General features: G+C 40.8%; 2 protein-coding genes across 3 annotated transcripts in view; both read left to right on the top strand.

Moving 5' to 3' along the window:
• The window catches only part of ubap1 (ubiquitin associated protein 1), a 7966-nt gene extending 3205 nt beyond the window's left edge, over window positions 1–4761 (top strand). For both annotated transcript variants that reach the window (XM_053648004.1, XM_053648005.1), the window contains exons 4-7: window positions 242–1042; window positions 2647–2817; window positions 2962–3063; window positions 3683–4761. In XM_053648004.1, coding sequence (XP_053503979.1) covers window positions 242–1042; window positions 2647–2817; window positions 2962–3063; window positions 3683–3823 — 1215 coding nt within the window. In that variant the 3' untranslated portion in view covers window positions 3824–4761. The remainder of the gene's footprint in view (window positions 1–241; window positions 1043–2646; window positions 2818–2961; window positions 3064–3682) is intronic.
• A 3267-nt stretch (window positions 4762–8028) lies between these two features.
• dcaf12 (DDB1 and CUL4 associated factor 12) lies at window positions 8029–21904 on the top strand. The gene is made up of 9 exons (XM_053648003.1): window positions 8029–8394; window positions 13440–13730; window positions 14982–15251; window positions 15446–15506; window positions 17902–18095; window positions 18201–18266; window positions 18372–18534; window positions 18629–18807; window positions 20277–21904. The coding sequence occupies exons 1-9, from the start codon at window positions 8338–8340 to the stop codon at window positions 20433–20435; spliced, it is 1440 nt and encodes a 479-aa protein (XP_053503978.1). The 5' UTR covers window positions 8029–8337; the 3' UTR covers window positions 20436–21904.
• Window positions 21905–21924: the final 20 nt, after the last annotated feature.

Genomic DNA, 21924 nt, shown 5'->3' with positions numbered 1-21924 from the left:
CAAAAAATGTTACAAAGTGCTGACCTTGGAGACCCCTTCCAAAAATGTTAAATAAATGACTCCTCATTTAAAAACAAACCTTGATATTCTACTCAGTGTTTTACACTTGTTCTTCCAATAAGGGGTTTTTCCCATTAAACACGTGTATTCCGTATTTCCCTTCCCTTATGGAAAGTCTAAATCCTAAAATAGTTGGCATAACATTTCTGGAGCTGATTATATTACATTGCGTCTCTTCCAGTATGACTTCAATCTAGAGAAGCTTAGTGTGCGCTGGGGGGACGACCTGAACAAGGCACGAGCTGCTGAGGCTCGGGAAGCCGAATCCAGGCGGGCAGAAGAAAAAGACAGACAGGCCGCCGCCTTACAGGACGGTGATGCCGGACTGGCCGGTGGAAAGAAAGCCCGTCCCGCTGAGGAGCAGGACCTCCTCCCACCGGCGCTGAACCCGGTCCTAGCAGGTCTATGGCACAACGCTATCCTGACCCCGCTCCCGGCCCCGAGATTCGGCCCAGCGCAGCCAGCAGCCAGCAGCCCTGCGCCTCAGAGCCTCAATCTGGCCGACTTCGAGCGGGAGGAGGACCCCTTCGACAAGCTGGAGCTGAAAACTCTAGATGACAAAGAGGAGCTCCGAAGTATCCTCCAGAGCCAACCGCAGGCGTCTGCGTCTGTCTCGACTCCTGAAAGCACTGGTGGAGAAGACAACGCTGCACCACCTCAGCAGGCCAAAGTGGATATCTTCCATAAACCCAACGGCCTGGTGGGACTGCTGGACTTGGAGCAGGCAGGTGTTGGTGGTGTGGCAATGTCCAAGGGACAGATCGATGCCGAACGCCCCTGTAACATTCGCTCGCTGACTTTCCCCAAGCTGTCGGAGCCAGGAGATTCCGCCTCGGACCCTCGCTTTACTACATATCCAGCACCCCCACGGCGAAGCTTACCCAACGGTACTCCACTCTCCATGCTGAGATCCACACCACATACCAGTTCTACACTGCCTGTAGAGTTACCGGGCCATGCACCAAATGGCACACCAAAGCAGGTACTGGATAAGAATTGTAATTTCTTCTCTGTATCACTGGTGTAGTCTGACTACAAACTTCAAACTAGAAAATGACAAGGTGTGACAGATGATGTTTCGTTTTCTATGTGCGTGCGTATGGAAAAAGAGCGAAAAGCAACATTCGAATCGAAGTTTTCTCAAGCCTCCTCGGACCAATCCTGCGGCACATGTGGTCCGACATCTTTTCAGTTCCCCATTCACAACTTTAGTTCCTACCTGCAGTCTGTTCCCGTTTACTGTTTGGCACACATCTTCATCTTATCCTGTCATGTACATCAACGTTACATTTGTATAGGGACGTTGCAAGAATAATAAAGCTTGGAAGGAAGTAGTAGTGATTGTTGGTGCATCTGGCGATTGTATGTGGCTAGGAGAGTCGGCTTGCTTAACTAATCCGGCAACGAAGTTGATATGAAGCCAAGTATTTACCTTGCAAGTCAAACAACTAGGGCTGCAACAACTAATCGATAATTACAATAATTGACAACGAATTTCATTCACAACGGAGAAAAATGCATTTCTATGAATAAAACACATCTGAGAAACAGCTGGGGTCACAGAGCGAGCTACTGCAGGAAAAGCGCAAGATCCGGTATGTGTTTGTTTTATATTAAGCGCTTCAAACAAACTCGCAAGTGTATTAACGTGGCTTGTCGAGTCAGATGCTGTGACAGATGTGTGTGCGGTTTAATGTGTTCCAGACTTGTTTTCTTCAGCGTAGAAATGACATTTTTACATTTATGTCCTTATCTGTGAACGTTAGAAATTCACGCCAGTATTTCCATTTTACATAAACGCTCGTCCTGACTGCGAGTGAGTCTCCATTCAACTTCACTGAACGAGTGCGAGTCCACGCATCAATAACTCTGACTAAAATATTCATTTTGATCAAATATGTTGTTTGATGCCATATTTAGCGATATTTAGAAACAAAGTAACTGTGTATTTATGAGAGCAGTAACTGTAACGGGGTTATAACATGTAATTGTATATAAATGTAAGAAGTGTCACATTTCCAGAATAAAATAACATGTTACTGTGTTCAAATGAGTGAATGTGTGTTACTGCAGAACATTCAGCCTCTTACTGTACCAGTTAACACTTCGTTCGTGCTTTTGTTTTTCTTTTTTAGCGTTTTTAATATAGTGATTTAACTTCTGCTTTAAAGCTTGTGGACAATCAGTTGTTTTTTTTTTTTGTTTTGTTTTCGAAATATAATGTTAATATTTTTAAAAATCCTTTGCGTAATGTATAGCATAGCCCACATAGATACATTTAATTTTCACAGCCTTCAATTTGCACAATGTTTGAAGGACAATATCGGGCAGAATGTGAAATAACGTTTTTGTTTGGTTTCTTTTTAAAATACAGAAAATAAAAATTGGCTTTTTAATCCAATTAATCGAAGAAATAATCGACGGATTAATCTATTATCAAAATAATCGTTAGGTGCAGCCCTACAAACAACCTGTTTTCACACCAATTAGTGTATTACTTAATTAGCGTTTAACTAGTTATCTTTAGAAACTGTATGTAGCTGTTACAACTACAAAGTCAATTTGTTTGTGTCTCTGTCCTCTCAGTCGAACCCTGTCCCTGCAGCCGGTCCTCCTTCATACCCAGCACCTGTGGGAGAAATCCTGCTCAGTCTCTCTCCCAGTGAGCGCCAGTGTGTGGAGACTGTAGTAGGCATGGGCTACTCTTACGAAGGCGTCCTCAAAGCCATGCGGAGACAAGGGCAGAACGTCGAACAGGTTGGCTTACGTTCTAGTAAACGCAGGAACCGATTCATAAACTGGGATCCTGTTCCTGCGCTAGCATAATAACAGTCAGTCAAACGAAACCTTTTTGTCCTGCTGTAGCGACTGATTTCTAAAGGATTTGTCGTCCGTCCTCAGGTGCTGGAGTATCTTTTTGTCCACGGTCAACTGTGTGAGCGAGGTTTTGACGCCACGGCGGTGGAAGAGTGTTTGGAAATGTACCAGTGCTCGGAGGAGAAGGTTTGTCATTTGTCGCACTGGGACACAAAGGATTTAATGCAAACAAAATGAACGTGGTCATTTCAGAGTGATTCCTAGATATCGAAATTGTTTGCTCATACTTGTATAAGGAAAAAACGGCTTTGATACTATGCGATGGATTCCTAGTGAACGTCGTCTCGCTAATGAACAGACGACACAAAATGACAGCAGTCTGGATTATTTCACGGTTAATGATGTAAATCCGAGCAGACTGAAAACTGTGCTCTGTGCGAAAAATGTCTAGGTGATACTTCAGGACATGGTGCTATAAGAGAATAATAAGCTTCAGGGTGGCTACAGTTACTCCACTTTGCATCTGGTCACATCACCTCGTAGATTTATTTTCATATAACAGTATTTCCCCAAAGTGTTTTATTCTTTGTTTAAAAAAAAAAAAGGTACTTTTCAGTGTTCATAGACTTGTCACTGGGTGGTACGCTCAATGGTATGTCTTTTGTAACTTTCCTTACCTGGTGAAATGGATGTAATGTAGCTCTTTAAAGTTTTTACTTGCACCTGAGAGACATTTGAGAGTTTTGAAAGTGTTCTCGCATTATTAATGATTAGTGTTGTGTTTTTTTTTTTTTTTCTCTTTTAGGCTCTGCAGTTTCTGCAGTTGATGTCTCGGTTCGGTGAGATGGGCTTTGAGAGAGACACCATTAAAGAGGTCCTTTTAGTGCACAATAATGACCAGGACAAAGCTCTGGAGGACTTAATGGCTCGTGCGACTGCAAGCTGAACCAGAGCGGCGTCTCCTCCTTGATCCGCCCCTCCTTTACTCCTCAACACTGCATCCACTGTGAGAGAGAGAGAGAGAGAGAGAGAAGGAAAGAGAGGGGGGATGGGGGGGTCGAGCATGTGAGTGTGAGCAGCAGAGGTAGGGATGTAGTGAGGGTGTTTGAGACCGGACAAGTGAACATAATATCCCTTAAAAAAAACTATAAAATAAAAACGTGCCCTTCAAGGTAGGGTTTGATCGGACCATTCATCCGACCTCAGCTATGATCCTATTAAGTGATGTTTGTGTGATTGTGGGCAAGAGGACCCCGAGTCGTCCTCCTTTCTCCATCGCCATAGAAACAGGCAGACGTGGGGCGATGCCTAGGATGCGGGCCTGAGAGGAGCGCACCAGGAGCGCGATTGGACTCTGCTACAGCGCTGCTACGTCTTTCATAAGTGATGAGAACTTAATACTCGTTCATACACATGCCATGTCTGAACAGAGACCTTGAAGTGCCCTTTCTGTTCTTGCTGCCGCCTGGCTTTCGTTTGTTTTTCTTCCACCTGTCTCTGCTGTACATCCTTTTAACGATATGTTCATCCGTCGAGCTGTTTAACAAACAGTCGTCTTGTTCGAGATCTGGTTTATTTGCCCTCTGCATTATATAGGAACCGCATTAACAGAACTAACGAGCGCAGCGCTTTGCGAGAAACAGGACGACAAATACGAGAAAGGAAATCCGCAGCCGAAGAGCTTTTACACTGGAATGGAAAGAGAAACTGGTGTGTTCCTGGGAATGCAATATTTATGTGTGTCAATGCTTCTGCGTACAAATGCCATGCAAGGCTGAAAAGGCACAAAGAATCACAGATTATTAATATAAATGTATTTAAATATGTTCAAGATACACTGACACCTTCAATCTGTAATAAAGACTTGGAAATTCTTTACCAGTAGCTTGTGGATGTGACATTTACACTGAAATGCTCAATCATAACAATTCACTTTTTTTTTTTTGATTGTTATATTTGCTTGAAAGGGAAAAATCTGCCTTGATCGACTTGAGCGTTCAGTGACGTCCAAGATTTGTTTTGGAATGAAATTCTGACGTTTTTTTCCCCTTTGAACTTCTTTCATCAACATGGTGATCTATCTACACTTTGGTTAATGGTTTCTTGTATTCCCCACAATGCCACTTGACTACCTGCTGATAGTGGTGCCTGTTTTATGTAGCTCTCGCTTCATCTCTACAGCGCTGTGAAAAAGTGTTCACACCCATCCTGATTTCTTCTGTTTTTGTGTATATCTCATACTAAATTGTTCCAGAAATTAAAACAAAATCTAAGATAAAACAAAGGCAACTTGAGTAAACATGAAATACAGTTTTTAAATGATATTTATTGAAGCAAAATAGTTATCCAATACCATCTGGGCCTGTGTGAAAATGTATTTGCCCACGTTGTTACTAATTCCCCAAATTTACTGTATGAAACTGCATTCATAATGGGGTTCAGCTGGACTAGCTGTAACCAGGCCTGATCACTGCAAACCCTGTTCAATCAAATCAACACTTAAATAGAAGTTTCTCAACAGTATGAAGTTGGTTAAAAGGTCTTGCACGGTAAGATACTGTGCCAAAGTTGAAAGAAATTCCAGAAATGATGAGGAAGAAGGTGATTTAAATACATCAGTCTGGGAAGGGTTACAAAGCTATTTCAAAGGCTCTGTGACTCCAAAGAAACACAGTGAGAGCCATTATCTCCAAATGGAAAAGAAACTGCACAGTAGTGAACCTTCACAGAAGTGGCCGACCTTCCGAAATTCCTACAAGAGCACAGCGACCACTTATCCAGCACATCGTAAAAGAGCAAGGACAACATCGAAGGAACTACAGGTCTCTCTTACATCAATAAACGGCACTGTTCATGACTCCACTATGAGAAAGACACTGGGCAAAAATGGCATCTATGGAAGAGTGGTGTGGTGAAAACCACTGCTAACCCAGAAGAACATTAAGGCTCGTCTGAATTTAGCCAAAACACACCATGATGATTTACAAACTTTTTGGGAGAATATTCTGTGGATTAATGAGTCAAGAGTGGAACTGTTTGGAAGACGGATCCCGTTACATCTGGTGTAAAAGAACATCATAGCTACAGTGAAGCATGGTGGTGGAAGTGTGACGGTGTGGGGTTGTTTTGCTGCTTCAGATTTTAAGGGTAAGCGGGCAATTAGTTTTTTACATGGGTGATAGGTGTTGGATAACTTTTTTTTTCTTCAATAAAATAAAACCTGTATTGTGTGTTTACTCAGGTCACCTTTGTTTTATGTTGTATTTCGTTTGAAGATCTAAAACTATTTAGTATGAGATGTACACAAAAACAGAAGAAATCAGGGAAAATTAGGTTTTCACAGCACTGTAATTAAAGAGAGTGATGCGGCGCTTTAGTCTGTCTAGCTTTCTCACCTCCTTGTCTGTAGACTCTGCTCAAACTTCCAGAGCTTCAACATACATGCCAATACCACTGTTAAACTCTTAACTAGCTGACCAAAGTCTCTGACATAACTGAGTCATATAGCTGCATTGCATTCTGGGACTTTGATTCCAGACGTTTGCTGTCTCCTTTACTTCTACGCTGGGTTTCTCGTTAATATGACGTAAAAACAAGCAAGAAAATAAGGTATTGGGCCTTTGTTTTAGGGAACTAATACTGAAACCTGACCTTTATCACTTATGGTTGAGATTGTTGAAATAGGTACCGTAGATTAGGTTAAAATACACTGGAGTATTCCTTTAATGCACTCAGGATTTTTGTTTTCTCATAATCATTACACCCAGTGTTTTATCAGCTAGTATTTTTTTAAAAGAGTATTGCTCAGCAGGTTCAACAGCTTCAACGCCTAGAAGTAAGATTTATTGATTGAAAAGCTACAGCTTGGCTTAGTGGAGGCAGATGTATAAACTATATTAAATCTAAAGGTACAAGTTTCTTGGCCATATGGAAAATTGAGGTTTCAAATAACAACAAATGCTACTTTTTATCCATTAATAGTTGCATTTAATCTAATCCAGTTAGCTCCTGTTGTCTCTTATAGTATAAACACCTCACCACTACACTGTCATTCCCTCACCAACCTCCTTTTTTTCTCTCTCTTGAAATTGACAAAAATTTGCAGCTTGTCATGTCCTGAAGTCCTGAAGACTTCCTGTGGTGGAAAACTTCTGACCGTTACAAAGCGCTGACATTGGAGACTCCTTCCATTAATATCTTCTAACAGAAAGCTCACCATATTGAGAACGAGTGCATTAATAAAAATGTGATTTGTCTTGCAGCTGGAACTGCTATCAGAGTTGCTGTCAGAAAATTAGATTGGAAAAATACTTATTATTTCCCCCCATTTAACCAGTTTTGGTGAGTCTGCGCCTACTGTAGCCTCAGCTTCCCGTTCTTGGCTTATACAAGACTTCTGCTAAGGTCTTCTGCTGTTGTAGCCAATCCACCACAAGCTTCGATGTATTATGTGTTCTGAGATGCTTTTCAGCTCATTGTGGTTGTACAGAGTAGTTATTTGAGTTACTGTAGCCTTCCTGTCAGCTTGAAAAATCCTGGCCAACGCTGGATGTTTTTTTGTTTTTCGTATCATTCTGTGTAAACTCTAGCGACTGTTGTGTGTGAAAATCCGAGAAGATTTTCTGAAATACTCAAACCAGCCCAACTGGTAACCACAACAATGCCACGGTTAAAGTCACAGAGATCACATTTCCCCCCATTCTGATGTTTGATTGTTTGATGTGAACATTAACTGAAGCTCTTGACCCTCATTTTATGCATTGGATAACTAACAGTTAACTGCATATATGAGCAGGTGTATGGGTGTTCCTATTAAAGTGGACTCAGTGTGCGTGTGTGTATATAAATGCACACACATTATTTAGAAAAAAACTTTGTGGACACCTGATAATCCCTCCCATATGTGCCCTCTGAACATCCCATTCCTTTCCTTTTCCTTTAGTTATAATTTAAATTAATACATCTATCACATTGGTAAACACCGGAAATGCACAAGTACGCCTTCTACACACGGTGTTTCTTTTCCACTCGTATTCAAAGAAACGAACCGCCTTCAACTCTACCATTGGTTAGTATTTGGTCCTTATCAACGAACTGTCCAATCAGCTGCTGTTAGCCAATAGGCGGGGTTTATCTGAATACGGGTGGGGAAAACTTTCGACCTTTCGACGTTTGACCTGAGCAACGTACCGCGCTGCGGTTGGTGATGACGTTTGAATAGAAAAAAAAAAGAAAAAAAAAAATATATATAGAACGGAATATGATGACGTTGCAATGAAGGGCGGAGTCAGTAGCAAACATTTCAGCCATAGCAACTGGGCTAGCTGACAAGGCCTTAAAGGATATTAACATCCACATCACTTAATTAAACCCCCCGCCGTCAGCGCCGTTATATGCCCCACTTCTCAGCGTCGCTCGTACTGCCCTCCATGTGGGTGAGGGACTTGTGTGTGTCGGATTATGGCGAGAAAAACAGTTAGCAGGAAAAGGAAGGCAGGGGAGCTCAAGGAACAACAGGTAGGTTCTGTCTCGGCTAAATCGGGCTACTGGACGCAACTAGCGCTGTTTAGCTAGCTAGCTAGCTAGCGCGAGCGCTCTTTTTTTTAACTGATTATTTAGAATCATAACCTGGTTTAACGTTAACTGACAGCTCTTTAAAGACGTTTATTAGCGTAAAAAATAAAAAATAAAATAAAAAACACCACAGCTAATATTGACTAATTTCTCCAGACCACAATAATAACCATACCATAATGTACTATTGCTAACAGTGACCGGCTAGCAGGCTAACTAGCGCTATAGTGTTATTCTCGTAATTAACTGAATGTTCGGAATATAAATTTAAAAATAAATACATTTAAACGTAACCGAATCTCCAGGTAAAGCCGACACCTCGAGTACATCCAACGTTAATTTAACGGTTATGTAACTAGGCTAACACCTCTGACCCTGATTAGCTAGGTTCACGTGTTAGCATACATGAGAGGCTAGTTAATAAATAATAAAACTGCTGTGTTATCTGTAGTTAGCTAGCTAGAGCTATAAAAAAGAAAAAAAAGAAAGAAAGCTGAGCGAGGAGTAGTAATATCTGCTTTAGGTTTTCGTGTAATTGGTAGAGGCTAGCTGTGTGGAGTGTTGTTTACAACCTGCTAGTTTGGTATAAATTCAGTAGATATATGTTTATAAGTGTCTGTGTGTGTATGTGTGTCAGTCAGTGATCTTTACTTTATTCCCAAAAAACAACAACAAAAAACTATGAGCAGAAAATGAGCCATTTTTTTTTTTTTTACTACTTGGATGTTTAATCAAGTCTCTGTTAAAGGGAAAAGTCCATACATTAAATATGTTTCTGTTGGAATATTTGTAAACTACTCTTCTTTCTTTCTTTCTTTCTTTCTTTATTTTCCTTTCACTGTTTTCCATTGACATTTGATTGATGACCCTGTTTATACATATTAAAACCAAAAGAAAGCATCTAAGCGTTGATGCGATGCAAAGGTTTCTGTAAGGAGAGGCTTGTTTTACGTTTAAGGAAGGAGTCTCCAGTGTCGGTGCTTTTGTCAGTAAGTTTCCTTCAGGACTGAGGACTTGGTGCTTTGCATTACGACGAGCTGTTAGGGGTGTAGTGAATCGATTCACGATACCGCCTTCGCGTTTCGAATCGCCGGGAAACGTGAACGAAAAACGAACGAAGAAAACCGTTGACCGAAAAGGGACCTTTTTTAAAAAAAATTTCTGAATCGTGAAAATGTGAAAACATGGTGTGTTTGGGTAAAATTAAAAGTAATAAAGTAAAAATCGCTATGTACAGGGGTGTAATATCGTACACAAAAGTTATTACAGGTTCAACATGTCGTTTTAAAATAAATTTCATAAAAAATGTATACATTTTTTCCAATTATTTTGATTAATAACTAAAACAAAGTGTTGGAAATTGAAACATATTCTGTGTCTCAATTCGCCAACTTATACTATGCACCAAAAGTGCATGCACTTTTTGTGAAGGAAAAAGTACGTACTTTTGAATGCGTAGCAAAAGAGTATGCAAGTACTGACACGTCATGTAACGGAAGAGGATGTTGTCGCCTAGTTACGCACACCGTCACCATAAACAAACTCCTCGTTGCTTCATTCGTTATTTCGTATAGATTTTAATTTACCATTCCCTTGATTCATTTTTTTTTCCATATTTCATTTACACCTCTCTAAAACGCACCATGTTTGCAGATTGAATTTGGTGAAGCAAACAGTCACAAATCTCCTCGCACAAGGAGTTGTGGGCAATATTAGCGGCTCTGTATCTCCTGGAAGTAGTAGACCATCCGGGTACCTTTGGGATACTCATTTCAGCATACTACAATTTGGGACACACTAATTCTAATCTTGAAAGTTGTTTGGGAAGAGTAGTAGGCAAATTGGGACGCAGCAATAATGAGCTCCGTAGCAGAAACCGAGCTCCAAAGTTGGCTAAAATGGCCGTTGTCCAGTGGTCTCTCTTGTGGGCAGCTTAAGTCGCAGCACCATGTATATGGTGTTGTTTGAAAGCTACTGAAGAGTTCTTTTTAACCATTATAACGTGATCATAAAGTATCATGTATAATGTTTGTTGGTTGTTGCAATCACAAGTACAGCTGTAACAAATCGATTATGAAAATCATTGTCAACGATTCTCATTATTGATTAGTTGGTCTGCACACTCATTGCGTTACTTCTCAAAACACACATTGGAGAGTACAGACCAAAGTTTTGTCCCGAGTGACGTACTATACACTTACATTATGCGCTCTGCCGTCTAGTGTATGAGTTTTACGAAGGGTAGTATCGTCTCAAATGGAACACGAGCGTTTTTTTTTTTTTTTTTTTTTTTAACTAACCGCAAGCACAAGTCATTTCCCAGACGATGTTTTGTGTACAAGTGTAATAATAATTATTAACAGCCGCTATATTAATTTGTATTTACAGCCTACCATATAGCGGAAGATTTTATATTAATACACTAATTACGTAATCATAATCAACCGCCTTCTATGGTGTTCTGTTAGTTTGGCGCGGGTTTGTTTGAGCGCTGCAAAATCCAGTCAGGCGAGTTGTGCGATTTCGCTTCGGGTTCTGCCGCTGCGATGAATCTTGTTGGGAAACCGAATGTTACATCGGCGATCTCGGAACCTTTTGGATTCGTGCCTAAAGAGAGAGGGAGAGAGGTGAACCAATAAATTTGGTTGAAGCCATATCATGTCAGCTTTGTGTTCTACTGGAAAACACTAGCCTACAAAACTCGGGAGCCAACTCCAGGTGTGTCACCAAGCCGCGTTTTTTTTATTTAATTTAATGTTTAGATTTTGAACATATTATTTAGGTTACCGTCCTACTGATATTTCTTTCAAAGTGTTCTAGGCTTGTGGTATACTACGTATACTACACTTAAAAGTAATAAAGTATTTGTCAGAGAAACGTGCGACTTCGTTTCAATTCTCCTCCTCTCCCCATGCGGGGCTATCACAATACCGTATCCCACAGCGCCCTCAGGCTTAGTTTTGTTTATTTATTCATTTATTTATTCAAGCCTATAAAATTATTTGTTATATTATATAGTGGTATAAATTATTCTTTATGTCTTCTGGGAAACTATCTTGTGTAGCTTCTGAAGGCAGTACTAAACCGGAAAAGATATTTAAACAAAATAGCAACTTACAATCCGATTATCCTGTTCAAAAGTTTACACCCCTCTGGCTCTTAATGTAACGTGCTGCCTTCTTGAGAATCAGCGAATGTTTACATCTTCTGTAATAGTTGTGTACGAGTCCCTCAGTTGTCAGTGTGAAAAGATGGATCTGAACATCGTTTGTAGGAGAGGGGTTAAATACGCAGAATATGCTGGAAAAGCAAAGAATGTGCAGGACCTGGAGGATTTTTCTGGATAACAGTGGGCAGTTTAACTGCTCAGGACAAACACCGGACTCATGAACAACTTTCACAAAACATAAAAACAGTCGTTGATTGTCCAGGTATTTTGTTTTTTTAAAAATTTTATTTATTTATTTATTTTTTAAACTGGTTCATTTGGTAAATTCAGTTGTTATTGGGTCTTGTGGGCTATATGTAAACATCGATTATCTGAAATAGCTTATTTAGCACAGGACTCAATAAAGAACACAACGCAATTTTAATGATGCGTCTTATTTTTTTCAATTATTAACATTTTTGCAAGTTCTGTGAGGCGTATGTAAATTTATGAGCACAGCTGTATAAAGTGTGAGGCTCAGATGTAGTTCATTATAACGGCCAGTTCTATCATGCAGGGTCGCACGCTTTATTATTGAAATCAGAACGTTTTTCTCTTTGCATCTGCGCTAAGAATAGGTCTCATTTACGAGGTGATTCAGGTACAGTTTTGTACTAAAATAATTTTGTGCCAGATGCTTTCAAATGTCACTCTTTTCTTCTATGTTCAGTCAGGTCAGGTCAGTGCGTGGGTGTATTTGTTTACGGGCATAAAAACTAGCAGCCGACCGCCGCACACCGGAGTTATGCAGCCACTTCTGTTTGTGTCTGTACAGAGATGTAGCCCTTTGCCTAGATACTCAATGTCCAACCAGTCTGAATTCTGTTTTGTTTGTCTCGTTTGAAGGGCATCATCATCATTACAGGGTTTCTTCTGAACCACTGTCTGTCACGTTGTATACGCTATGACTCCCCCCCCCCCCCCCCCCTTTTTTAATCTTTCCAATCCAGAATTCTTGTTTGTGATTGTTGCGACCATAAATGTTTAATTTTATCGCGACTATTTTCAGAATTCGTGACGCAACTTGCAGTGTTTTTGTATGCTTTTTTTTTGCGGAAAACTACTTGGACTGGTGAAATCGCACAAAATAGTTTTGCACGGTCTTTCGCAGTGATGTTTGTTGGTAAATGAGACCTTTTATCTGTACTCATGTTCGACGCACGCGAATCAAAGAGGGCTTTCCCTGAACGCGTGTCATTGCGAAAAATTGCAAGTTAACTTCTGTGATTGCAAAATCCTGGAGGGACCGATTTTATAGACACTATATGGGCCACATAATATCCTGAGGTCGGAACATCGTGTGTAACTTTGCGGCGTATATTGAACTTCTATTTTTATATATTTCGCTTTTCCCATGTGATCTCCTATGGAGTGTACTAGTACGTGATCAAATGAATCAAGTCTCAAGCTTTACTCATTCTTATAGAATATTTGAGACAGTATATTCGAGTAACAACATAATGTTTTAACACTACTAGGTCTAGGTTTTCTCAAATGTTAACCATATCTTATTTTAGGAGGTTATTTACCCTAATTTTGATTCTGTAATCAGTTGTTTACTTGATGTACTGTGGCAATATGCCTGCACTGTCTTGTTAAAAATGTTGTTAAGACCATCTGTTTCTGTTACAAGATCATTTAGTGTCCTTTTATGTCAAATTACTGTAAAAAAAAAAAAAGATTGAGTGGATTAAATGAAGATGCGATACGAATGAAGCTCGTTATACTCTTGAGAAATAATGAGGAAACAGCTGCTAACCGTTCCTTTTATCTTCTTTAGCTTGATTGGTGCCAGTCTGTGTATAAGCGTGCCCGTGTGTCCTCTTCATCACGTCATGCCCAGCAGTGGTGGCAGGGCCGTCAGTCAATGGTGTCCGCCATCCGCGGACGGGAATTTCGTCCACAGAAGCAGCACGAGTGGAGGTTCCAGCGCAGCTTGCGTGGCTTCGCTGCAGGGCGCATCCCAGGAATCCTCCGAGAGCGCGAGTTCTCCCTGGGCTGCCTCAACAAGGTGTTTGCCTCTCAGTGGCTCAGTCAGCGTCAGGTGGTGTGCGGGACCAAGTGCAACACGGTGAGATCTGAGTGTTTCTGTTTGCAGCACCGTGCTAAACTGGGAATGTTCTCTGCTGCTTGATAAACAGTGTACAGCTACATTTACGTTACGTTTATAGCATTTGGTAGACGCCCTTATCCAGAGCGACTTACAGAAGTGCTTCGAAGTCTTTAGCAATAAGTTCGTCCTGATACTGGTTCACTAGGTCATGGAAATACCATCACCAGTCTAAAAACTCTGTTGGGGAGGTAATATAGTAATAAAAGCGCACAGCCAACACAGTTTATTATTACTATTATTTTTTAAATAAAACAATAGTTTTACAATTGAGGTCAAAAGTTTACATACACCTGATTTTGCAGAATCTGCTAAATATTATTATTATTAATAATAATAATAATAATAATAATAATAATAATAATAAAAGGCATCATAAAATGTGCATTTTGTCTTTTATTTGCCCTGAGTTATCTGTAAACTTTGCCTTCTTGAGCATCAGTGAATGTTTGCACCTTTTTGTAATAGTTGTGTACGAGTCCCTCAGTTGTCCTCGGCGTGAAAAGATGGATCTCGACATCATATAGCTGCTGTTGGAAAGGGGTTAAATACGCAGAAGATGCTGGAAAAGCAAATAATGTGCAGGACCAGTGGGCAGTTTAACTGCTCAGGACAAACACGGGACTCGTGAACAACTCTCACAAAACATAAACACAGTCGCTGATCATCCAGGTAACAACACACAGGATTAAAAATCGAGTGTATGTACTGGTTTTTTGAACTGGTTCATTTGTGTGAGTTCAGTTATTATTGGGTCTTGTGGACTATATGTAAACATCTGTATGTAAACATCTGTTGTGTGAAATGGTAAATCTGTTGCGTGAAATGAAACTGCTTATTTAGGGCAGTACTAAATAAAAAAAACAAACCAAAATGTAATATTTATGATCCCTCTTATTTTTTGTTTTATTAATTAACATTTTGCAGATTCTGCAAGGCGTATGTAAGCTTATGACCTCAACGGTAAAATTTTAGGGTGCTTCTTATTTCTGTTTTTCCGCCTCGTATTTTAAATTTTTTTTAGTCTTCCTGTCTTCACTTCTTAGCTCCTACCCTTTTGTCACAGTATTTGATGTATTTTGCTGAAATTTGTCACTTATAGTTTTTTTTCACATTTTTTTTTCTTTTCTTTTTTTTTAACCAAATATTGCAAGTTTAAGCAATTTTTTACATCGTCCTCTGTATTGTTTTATTGTCCTTCTGTTTGTTCAGCTGTTTGTGGTAGACGTGCTCACAGGCCAGATTACCCGGATCCCGATGCTAAAGGACAGAGAGGGACAGGGCTCCCTAGGCATGGGTGTGATAGGCAACCCGGGCTTTCAAAACCCAGGATTAGCTAGTGGACTGGATGCCCAGCAGGGCTGTGGCATCCACGCCATCGAGCTCAACCCTTCACGTACCCTACTGGCTACCGGAGGAGATAACCCGAACAGCCTGGCTGTCTATCGACTTCCCACACTGGACCCTGTCTGCGTCGGCGACGTGAGTCTGCTTTCAGTGGACATCTTAGTTTTATTTTGCACGTCTATTAGTCTTTATTGACAAAAGGCGGGGTGATTTTATAGAATTATTTATTATTTATTACTTATAGAATTTTATGTTTTGCATTTTATGTAAGCTTAATTAGAATGAGAAATATTACTGCTTTCTTATTATTTTATTTTACTTTTTTTCAGGATGGTCACAATGACTGGATCTTTTCCATTGCCTGGATCAGTGACACAATGGCTGTATCAGGTAACAGGCTTGCATTTAACGTTTGTCTGCTCGGCAGATTTAATCCTTCATACAACAAATCTGTGTACCGGTCAAAAGACAAAACAGCAGCTGACCATTTGCTGACCATGGCCTTTGTTTTGAGTAGAAACAAAAATGCTGCCTGTAGGACTGTTTGTGCTGACATGAACTAAACAGCTCACACATCATGAATGCTTATGGTTCGTATATGATCGTGACAGCTAGTCTGCTGTAACCAATTTATTTTTAGCTAAGAAGGCTTCACTAAATCACTAAAGCTCTGAGCAGCCTCCTTTTATTAAGCTGCTCAGTGATGCAAATGTATACAGCGACGACAAACAAAGACACTGAAGATCTGTGCCCCGTTCTTTATACGCCGTTTAGCAAATCCAAGTTAAAAATACCATGCACCAGATTTACTCCATCTTTTTTCCCCAACAGTTAAAAGTCGTGTGCAAATGTTTTGCCTAAGCCAAACCGAACAGATTTTCGGACAAGTTTTGGAAAGGCTGATTTTCTTTATATTTGCATATAGTTAATGCATATTTCCATATATTTGCATATATCCGTAAAAGTGCTGAGACAGCTGGGAGCACCGAATAATCGATGAAGGTCAAAAGGCAGAAGTGGACGTTATTTTGACTCGCTGCTATGCAAAAAAAAAAAAAAAAAAAAACTTTGACAATATATAATATTAATAATAAATAGCAAGTGCTGAATCTTCCGTCAGCTGAGGTTTTTGTTTACGGCTCTATGCAGACAGGCCCGGCCCTCCTCCGTTTTTACAGCGGGATTTCTTTTGTTGTAAGTGAATGATTCGTTTGGTTTTGTCTTAATTTATTTAGGTTTATGTCTGCTCACTTTCTTAATTCACATATCCTTTAATTAATGCCAATAATAATAAAAAGGTCACCGGGTTTAACATGATGTTCTCGATGGTGTTCTTGACCTAGGTTCCTGACCTCATGAACTAGCATGAGGAGGAGTTTTTGATAGAAACTCTAAAGCTCTTCTATAAGTAGCTCCGGATAAGGGCGTCTGCTAAATACTTTAAACGTAATAAAAACCAAGCGAATTAAACTCGCCAGTATATCCCATAATATAAAAGTACAGTACTCTATGCAAATTTGAAGAAGTCGATCAAGTCGAGATTTACATTATAGTCTGCCTACATGTAAATTTACACACACTCGAGAGCACTAGTAGGATATGATTTATTTATTTATTTTCTGAATTTGCGGGATTTTTACGAATACCAAATTTCTTTACTCAATACCTAAATCATAAAATGATCATATCCAGCTTGATAGACGAGTCCCATTCATCAACGTTTCAACAGGATCCTAAAGCCGAGTGAGGAAATTGTAATGCTTGTTCAGGATTTAACTGTTAATCATGGCTGTATTGGTTTATTTTTGTTTGTCTGAACAAACCCTGCATGCAGTTTGCCTTACGTAGGTGGTGTTCAGTCTATATTTTGAGTAAGGGGTTTTTTTTTTTTTTTTTGTATTTTTTTTTTTTTTTTTTCTTTTTCAAAAAGGTATTATAAAAAATATTTTGAACAGGTGTAATATCTCTCACAGGGCCTGTTTACACTTGGTCACTTCGTGCGTTTTCTCTGTCGGATAGCTATATGATTTGTTAAAAACGGTTCCATTTACACTTGGCCACATAACGCGTTTCAGCTAAACGGATACGAATCCGATCTTCTATTCCCACATAAAATGCAAATGTACATTTCTGCTGAACTGAAACGACAGCCACCGTTATCTTGCTCCATTTGGGTTTACGGATGCAGTCGAAAAGAAAACAAACGTGCTTGCTACAACGCTTACGGCGCAAAAGGCAGCCCTTATCATGTGCAGCATTTTCGCTGTCGGCAGTACTGAATTTTAAAACCCAACGAGATACCTGGAGGAAAGCTCGGCGTAAATACTGGTGATATAGTGCGGGCTTCTTTTTCGGAACAAGACTGTCTATCCAGTTTCCGAATATGGCGCTGGACCTTTTCCTCAGCCTGCAAAGCAATTTAATGAGGAGGCACACTCATCTCTGGCGGTATGCCGTCATTTAGCACGGCTAAAGCGAGTGACGTACTTCCGTTTGGGAGGAGAAAAGCACTGATGTATGGGGTTTCAACAACCAGATGCATTTAGACTTGTCCAGTTTCGTCTGGAAGGCGTCCCAGACCACCTCCTGATGTGGTTCGAGCGATCAGATTTAAATCATTAAAATCAAATCATTAAACGCACTTTAAATGTCCCTTTTGACTTTTTAGGAATTAGAAAATTTTTAAATGCTGGGACTTTACTTCTGATTAAGATATACATGCAAAAGAGAAACGTATTTCGGTCTCAAGGTTTTTTTTTTTTTGTGTGTGTGTGTTTTGTGTTAGGTTCTCGGGATGGCTCCATGGGTCTGTGGGAGGTCTCTGAAGAGGTGCTAAGTCTGGCAGAGAAACAGCAGGTTGAGGAAGGGGTCCCCAGCTATGCCCACATCTCCCACCGTGCCCTTAAAGACATCCCTAAGGAGTACACCCATCCGTACAACTGTAAAGTGCGAGCCCTAGCCTTCAATAACAGCCATAAGGTCAGTCTCCGTCGTCATCGCTCAAGGTACTTGATTTATAAATTATGTAAACAATGTTTTTAGCTTTGTTTTGTTTTTACACGTACTTTGCTTGTGTTCTGTCAGGAGCTGGGTGCTGTTTCTCTAGACGGATATTTTCATTTATGGAAGGCCGAGGACAACCTGAGTAAGGTAGAGTATTCTTCCTTCTGCAGCATAGCCCTCTCTCCTGTGCTTATTCCTGCAAGTATTCTTATTTACATTTCTCATTCTTATTACGCTGTTCTTGGTTTTCAGGAGCTCTCGACGAAGCTTCCGTACTGCAAAGAGAACGTGTGCCTGGCGTACGGTCTGGACTGGTCCGTATACGCGGTTGGCTCCCAGGCGCACGTGTCCTTCCTCGATCCTCGGCAGTCTTCCCAAAACATCAAGTCTGTGAGCTCCAGAGAACGTGGCAGCGGTATGTTCCACCGTCATACACCTTTATTCGCTCTCTCTCTCATCAGAGTTTTTATGTAGTCGTTAAATCTTGTATATACATGATGTGCGAACAGGAATTCGCTCCGTCAGCTTCTACGAGCACATAGTGACCGTAGGCACAGGCCAAGGCTCCCTGCTCTTCTACGACATCAGGGCTCAGCGGTTCCTCGATGGTCCATCCAATTCACCCGGCGGGTACCGGAAGACCCCTGCAGACGGCATCCTCAAGCTAACCACGGGGAGAGGCTGGCTGGTACAGAGCTGCTTTGTTATCTTCTAATTTTATATAACATGTATACATGTACGTATGTAATGCGTACATAGTCACGTTCTTTCTTTCATAGATTCACAAAATGATCTTGTCCTCTCTGTCTCTCTCTGTTTCTTTCTCCGTCTTTCTCTCTGTGTCTTTTTTACTTTTTTTCTGTCTACCTGTCTTTCTTTCTCTTCTCACTGACTACATTTACACGCACATCAAATTCCGTTTGAGGGCTGTATTCGGATTGCGATATTCCGAATACCCCTCACAGGCATCGGGTTTTCGCTGTATACACGGTTGTCGTAGGTACGCTGAGCTACACCTGCGCTTTTTCCTGTCCCGCCGTTATTTCCCTGGGAGATTCAAGATGCTGCCGTCGCTACCCAGAATTCCTTACGGACTGAGCATGCGCATGTGTATCGCCTTTCTGAATAAAGTGTTTACGTTTCTGATTAAAACAGGCATATTCCATGGGTGGGAACCGTCAGAATTTGGGGAATCCAGGCTACGGGCAGTCAGATTGCGGCCTTCGTGACTCAACGCTAATTAGAATATTGCCAAATTCCAATTAATATCAGACTATTGATGTACGTGTAAACGTAGTCGCTGTCTGTAAGTGTGCTTGTTTCTCTTTCTGTCCATCAATCTGATTCTGTCCGTCTCTCTCTCTTTGGCCCCGTTCACACCTGGCGTTAACACGCATGGTGGGTGATCGGATCACAAGTGGACAGACGAGACACAGTCGTTGAAATTACGAACGAGTCTCCAGCGACCACTTGCGATCGGATTTCGTGCATCGGTTCCACTGGAGAAAGGCTGTCCCGCACGATTATTACAGCAGCCTTCCACCACATTCATTTTCAGGCAGAAACGTCCCACGAATCATATCTCGCGTAGCTTTTTATAGACGTTTCATGCTTGTAAACGAACGAGAGACGAGACGACGAACGAACTTCGTGTCATAGCGTCGTCTTAATCCTTTAGCCTAGCAGCAGAGAGCTCTACCATCGAGTGTGATTTCCAAGCAGTCTCGCCGATTAATTATGTATTTTTCATCCAGGGCAACAATATTATCATTTAGTTGGTCCTCTGTTGCTGTCCAGGAAGCATCGAGATGCATGTGTGTTCACGCTAGAAGTGTTATGTGGCCATATGCGTCCCTAGACCAACTCCGTATGGGGTTTGAGATTAGATTGGATCACCATGCATCTTCCAGACACATTTGACCCCATTCACACCTGTACTTAACACTGACCACTTACGATCCAATCACCCAGGACTCGTGTTAATGCCAGGGCCTCTGACTGTCTATCTCTCTCTGTCTTTCTGTTTCTGTCTCTCTCCCTGTCTGTTTGAATATAATGATATCTGATTAAGGTATTCTCAGGGAACAGGTTTTGAATCCTCCAGGATGTTTTGAATAAGGCTCTCATAAGCAACACTTTATTGTCTTTGTGTCCTAGAACCATGACGAAACATGGAGAAGCTATTTCTCCGATATCAGCTCCTTTCCCAACGCCGTCTACACACATTGCTACGACGACTCTGGAACCAAGCTGTTTGTGGCCGGTGGACCTCTCTGCTCGGGGCTGCATGGAAATTACGCCGGGCTCTGGAGCTAGCTTTCTCGGCTCTGTCGCTGTTAAGCTTCACTATACATACCGATCATCACCGCAGCTCTCTGTCTGTCTGTCTTCATTCATCTGTCTGTTTCTTCTTTCATTGGACTCAGGAGCGTCAACGTGCTTCTCATCACTTTTTTTTTTTATTTTAAATGTTTTGTGTATTAGTAAAATTTGTCTGCCTCTTTTGTTTCTCATTCATGTGCTGTCTTTCTTGGCTCCTCATTTCTTTTAAGTGTGTGATGAAGCAGAGTTTCGAGCAGCAGCGAGGCCTGTGCCTCAGACCTAGTCCTCGGTCGGCGACTCGCCTCAGGACTCCGACAAAGCGTAAAGATACAAAACTATTTAACAGCCTTTCCAGGATCTTGGCTGCTCGATCAGTTTGTACCGTTTTTTGTTTTGCAGCGTTTCATGTAACGCGTCTCGAAGATTGGAGGTGCAGAGAAAGTCTGTTATTTTGGTGTGGACTATTTGATGAGCCCGTAATCTGCCAAGCTCTTGCTTGCAGTGGACTGAAGTACATGGAAGAAGAGCAAAAAAAAAAAAAAGACTGTCTGGTAGCAGAACTTAACTTTTAGTTTTGTTGTGTCATATTATGCCATGATGATCACAGAGAGACTGATGATTGCAAACAGACAAAACCCAGAGATGATGTCTGAATGAAACACGAACAGCGTCGTCAACGGATATTTTTTTGTTTGTTTATTTGTTTCCTCTGACAGTGGGTGGAGTATGATTTTTTTTTTCTTTTTTTTTTTTTAAATTTGGATTGTCTTTTTGCTTTGTGAGTAAGACTAACCTAACGCACACGTCACATCGGCAACGCTGTTGTGTTTTTCTTTCAGCAGCTATAATTTATTTCCTGCCCTCGTACGTCGCTAGCGCTCGTGCTGCTGAAATACAGTCGCTTTCGTCAGCAGTGTTGCTTCTGAGCTCCAGTCAGGGGAAGACGATTCAGCTCCTCTTCCTCTCTTTTTGAGCAGAGGCAGAGCGGTAGTCCGTTACATCGTTGCCTTTCTTGAGTCTTTCTGTGAAAGACTTTTGCGAGTCGACTTTTCTTTTTAAACACGAAACCTTCATGGATCATTGCTAAGGAAGAAAAAAAAAAAAACCTAGAACAAATAGAGCAGATTGTGGTTAAGACCCTATATTAAATGAATAACCATCACTTTTAAAATGTATTTTATATATAAATGTGTACACATATTTGGAAATCTTATAGAGAGAGAATACATTTTATGTAAATGTTTGAAAGTGTCTGTCTGTCTCCGTGTGTGTGTGTGTGTGTGTGTGTGTGTGTGGACTAACCGTCATAATTTTGGTGGTGCCCTCTTTTTTTATACACACTACCTGAGTGTTTTTACAATTGTCTGGGTTGGGGTGATATGTGAAACAAGGCAAAACGATTCCAGGAACTGTTTAAAGAGAAAATAATGAATAAAAGTCTATTGATGTATTTTTCTTCCATATTTGATTTTGCATTGTGTCT

This window comes from Ictalurus furcatus, chromosome 18 (genome assembly GCF_023375685.1).
Source record: "Ictalurus furcatus strain D&B chromosome 18, Billie_1.0, whole genome shotgun sequence".
Classification (NCBI taxonomy): Eukaryota; Metazoa; Chordata; class Actinopteri; order Siluriformes; family Ictaluridae; genus Ictalurus; species Ictalurus furcatus.
Note: the sequence above shows the minus strand (reverse complement) of the source record. Positions and strands in the feature narration are given on the sequence as shown.

Bases quoted from the DNA above. Each gene is read 5' to 3' on its own strand.
- dcaf12 (XM_053648003.1), top strand. From the start codon at position 8,338: ATGGCGAGAAAAACAGTTAGCAGGAAAAGGAAGGCAGGGGAGCTCAAG. The intron at 8,395-13,439 runs GTAGGTTCTGTC...TATCTTCTTTAG, and splicing joins GGGAGCTCAAGGAACAACAG to CTTGATTGGTGCCAGTCTGT. The intron at 18,535-18,628 runs GTATGTTCCACC...ATGTGCGAACAG, and splicing joins CTCCAGAGAACGTGGCAGCG to GAATTCGCTCCGTCAGCTTC.